Source organism: Cydia strobilella, chromosome 19 (assembly GCF_947568885.1).
Source record: "Cydia strobilella chromosome 19, ilCydStro3.1, whole genome shotgun sequence".
NCBI classification, from domain to species: domain Eukaryota; kingdom Metazoa; phylum Arthropoda; class Insecta; order Lepidoptera; family Tortricidae; genus Cydia; species Cydia strobilella.
Genome location: NC_086059.1, coordinates 13,493,580 through 13,497,966, shown reverse-complemented (window position 1 = coordinate 13,497,966; position 4,387 = coordinate 13,493,580). Strand labels below are relative to the sequence as shown.

At 38.6% G+C, this 4,387-nt stretch overlaps 1 protein-coding gene across 1 annotated transcript; it reads left to right on the top strand.

The window, feature by feature from the left end:
- Positions 1 to 570: 570 nt before the first annotated feature.
- LOC134749951 (apolipophorin-3-like) lies at positions 571 to 4,387 on the top strand. The gene is made up of 4 exons (XM_063684987.1): positions 571 to 703; positions 1,919 to 2,122; positions 3,260 to 3,418; positions 4,204 to 4,387. Exons 1-4 carry the CDS (start codon positions 662 to 664, stop codon positions 4,351 to 4,353), a joined length of 555 nt encoding a protein of 184 aa, XP_063541057.1. The 5' UTR covers positions 571 to 661; the 3' UTR covers positions 4,354 to 4,387.

The following is a 4,387-nucleotide window of genomic DNA, read 5'->3' as shown; positions in this document are numbered from 1 at the left end:
TCAAAATCCGGGTTTAAAATAGATAGTATTCCTTGTACATTAATTAATCGTTATTCAAACTTTGCTATTATAACAACATTAGCAAGCATTTAACTATCGCAAACTGTTATAAGAATGATCTCCGAACAAAGTCTACTTTATGTACACTATTCACTGACAATTTTTTTCAAACCTTATTAAAAAAAAGCTTAGGCTTTAGATTAGTTGGGTGAATCAACAATTTCTTGTTGTTATTGTGTCCCGTCAGCCAGGGGACAATATTAGCAGTTTGTTAGACGGAATGTCGGAACGATCTACAAACGTGGTTATTAGTGGTAGCTCAGTGGAAAGGCCTTATATCTACCATAAAAATGCATGTTTGGTTATTATAATTACCATAAAATCGGGGTTTCAAGAGTGACCCAGACGAACGTAAACATGGACACGAGTGACAAGTAAAAGTTGGTTCACCCGGTTGTAAAATGGTCAGTTGAAAGACTTGAAAGTACTGTTCTTAGTGATAGTTAAGTGGTGTTATGGTCAAGTTATACTGGCCAATACAAGTCGTAAGTGCTTATGTGAACACAGATAAGCAAACATTATCGCCTATATAACGCGCTTCGCCCCCTGGAGTCATCAGTCCTACTGTGGAAGAGCGAGCTCAGCGACCGACACTTTCAAAATGGCTGTCAAATTCGTCGTCTTCCTTGCTTTCTTGGCTCTGGTGAGTACTAATATTTTGTGATATATTTTGTTGTTTTTGAGTTTAGGTACGTTAAAGTACTTTGGTAAATAAAAATTATGTCCCAGGACTAACCATCTCCATATTTTATCCATGTTCTGTAGCTAAATCGTGAAATGTGCTGACATTTGTAAATATCAAGTAGGTAATAGCAAAGTTATATATAACTAATACAATGTTTATTCTACAAATTGACCGGAATTTTTCCGACTATTGGAAGAGATTCCTTATAGGGATAAGCTCGCGTTTGTACCTAAATTTATATGAATTTCATGTTAATATTTTTTTTTTGTACAATAGTGATTTACTACTACTACTACTATTATCTTACACATCGTACCCATAGCTAAGGTCATAAACATATTTGAAAACTATATCCACTAAAGGGGAAGGTACTTCTTTTCTATGAACCGCTCACATATTATGAAATAAAACTATGAAAACGGATTATATCGCGTATATTGAATTTATAATACATCCCGTCACCCGTTGACCACGAACGCTGTAAAGAGTTCCAAACGTCGGGATGTATTATAAATTCAATATACGCGATATAATCCGTTTTCATAGTTTTATTTCATGAGTAACTATCGCGGTAACCGAAGACAATATTACGCTCACATATTGTTTACTATATATATATAGTCCCTTCTATGTACAATAAGACATGGAGTACCTTCCGGATAAAGGGTTAAATCAAAAAATTAGGCTTATTGTTTTTGCCATCTCTACAATAGTATTTACAAAAGCGACTGCCATCTGACCTTCTAACACAAAAGGGACACAACACTATGAACACACAAAGAAAATTATTTTAATTATTCTAACTTCTGTTATCACTATGTACCTATAATATAAATTATAAACTGAAATAACTGTCACATACGAAAGAAAAAGTGACCAAGGCCTCCAGGGCCCAAGGCTGGAATCGAACCAGCGTCCTCTGCAATCGCGGCAGATACCTAAACGCTCGGCCACCTGGGTCACGGCGCCCTTTGGCCACCTCTAGAGTAGAACAATACCTTTATTGGGATTTGTTCCTCACGATATCTTCCTTCACCGGTAAGCAACTGGTAAATATTAAATAATATTTCGTACATAAGCTCTTAAAAACTCACTGGTACGCCTAGTTTGAAAGTTACTCCCTTGCCGCTAAGCTACCAACGCATAACCTAAACCTAGTGATTTTTCCCACAGGCCAACGCCCGCGTGGTCCGTCGTGAGACCAACCCTCTGGAAGACATCCAGAAGCACGCAGCAGACTTCCAGAAGACGTTCACGGAACAGTTCAACGCCCTCGTCAACAGCCAGAGCACCCAGGAGGTCACCAAGTCGCTCAAGGAGGGCTCAGACTCCGTGCTCGTTCAGCTCTCCTCCTTCTCTAACGCTCTGCAAGGCGCTGTAAGTACCCTCCGTGAGATTTGTGACAAATTAGGGCAATCAAGCTAGTTTAGGAACTGGGATAACATTAGGTATCTAAGCGAGTCGAAATAAAAGTGATCTTAGGTTTATACCAAGCTAACTCTGCAGGAAAGGTAGAAGTCAAACTTCTATGAAATTGTGGCGTTTAACCAATGACTGATATATCGGCACCACCGGTCCAACGCCAAAGACCGATTAATCCGTCACAGAACACAGAGCAGAGCAACATAGACCTACGAGCATTCGCATAAAGTTCAATATCAGTTTTGTCATTTCGGTGGCGTGGCGTCGGAGTGACAGCTTTTGTGTTTGACACGGCGTCGAAAAGGTTAAAATAACACTTGCACAGTCCGTGCTATCAAAATCGCTGAAGAGTTAGCTTGACCTCTAGCTACGTTGCGACCCCAGCTACTTTTAGTTTCAAGTATTTATTTTTTATTTTTTTACGATTAGCATTGGGATTTGCGAATAGGTATAATAATATTTTTCACCTCAGCAGCTCGAACAAGCCTCCTTTCTTCACTCCCTCTTTCCTCACTCCAGGGAGTGAAACAAAGTAGCTTTTTAATTTAGTGAAGGCCATGAACTGCCACTTCATACTTTTATTACAATTTTTTTTTTCTGTATTATCCTGTGAAATTCGAAATACATTTTAACCTTTAATATGTTCTCACTACTGAGGTGAAAAATGATGTGTGCAACACGAGAGCAAAGTTATTGTACATCTCGTGCTTTTTGGTCCCTCGCTACGCTCAAGATTCTAACTTAGAATCTTTCGCTTTCTCGGGACTCAAAATAAACACTCGCAAGAAAAACCAACTTTCCTTTTTTTGCACAAATAACTAATACCTATGGCCATGAAATTTTTCAAGCATCACCTGGTTTTTATTCTACTGTTTAGATCATCATCTTCAGAAATTAGATCATCACGAGCACCGAACTAACTAGGAGTCGAAGTGGTCGCTATGGCCGAAATCGGCTGGAAGGATCATCATCATCATTAGATGATGATGATGATGATGATGATGACATTACTAAGAGTTTGGTTAATAAATCATAAACCATTTAATTTTATTTACCATGGTGTTACAGATGTTTTAAATTGTTTTATTCCAGATCAACGATGCCTCCGGTAAGACCAAGGTAGCCCTGGAGCAGACCAAGCAGAGGATCGAACAGACAGTCAACGAGCTGAAGAGGCAGCACCCTGAGGTCGAGCAGCAGGCAGCCCATCTTCGCGACAAGCTGCAACAGGCTGTCCAGAACACCGTCCAGGTAATAACAAGTTTTAAGCTCTCGTCTATGTAAAAGGATCCTGATGAAATGTTTAGTCATCTTTTTAGCAAAAAAAAATTGCTCTATACAGCACATCCGAGGTTTGAAGGTTTGAACCCACAGTTTTTGTTTTGACCATCACACATATATGCACCGTCAATAGACCTATGGCCAAGCGCGCACTACGATTTTTTGTCGTGCGATAATTTTATCGCAGTAATGCAACGTATGGCCAAGCGCGCACTACGATTTTGTGTCGTGCGATAATTTTATCGTAAAAATGCAACGTATGGCCAAGCGCGCACTACGATTTTGTGTCGTGCGATAATTTTATCGTAAAAATGCAACGTATGGCCAAGCGCGCACTATGATTTTTTGTCGTGCGATAATTTTATCGCAGAAATGCAACGTATCTGTTTACATATCCTTTATTGCACCAAAATCATACATTTTACACACATGTAAAACTAAAAATAAATTCTTAAAGAATAACAACATATATACCTACAACTTACACTTTGTTAATGTAATATAAAAGTATTAACCTTAGTAATATAAGTTAATCATTAAATTTAGATTAAGGTACTAACATTGAAAATGAGTGCATCATTTCGCCGTTAAACGCAAGTTTGGCGAAACTTGTATAAGTTTAAAATGTGTTATACTTTTTTGAAAATAAATTAAAAAATAAAATAAAAAACGTCAGTGCGCGCATGTACGACAAAAAAAAGTATTATACAGCGCGATTCTAAAATACGAATCTAATTATGTAACTTTCCATTCAGGAGACCCAAAAACTCGCCAAGGAGGTCCAGGCTAACGCTGAAGTTACCAACCAGAAACTCGCCCCCCAGCTCAAGCAAGCTTACGACGACTTCGTTAAGCAAGCTGAGGTCGTACAGAAGAAGGTGCAAGAGGCCGTCAACAAGCAATAAGAACCTGTACTTTAAAGGATTTGCCACACTGGAT

Excerpts from the sequence above, each read along its gene's own strand:
- LOC134749951 (XM_063684987.1), top strand. The coding sequence starts at position 662 with ATGGCTGTCAAATTCGTCGTCTTCCTTGCTTTCTTGGCTCTG. Across the intron at positions 704-1,918 it reads TCCTTGCTTTCTTGGCTCTG|GCCAACGCCCGCGTGGTCCG; the intron begins GTGAGTACTAAT and ends TTTTTCCCACAG. Across the intron at positions 2,123-3,259 it reads CTAACGCTCTGCAAGGCGCT|ATCAACGATGCCTCCGGTAA; the intron begins GTAAGTACCCTC and ends GTTTTATTCCAG.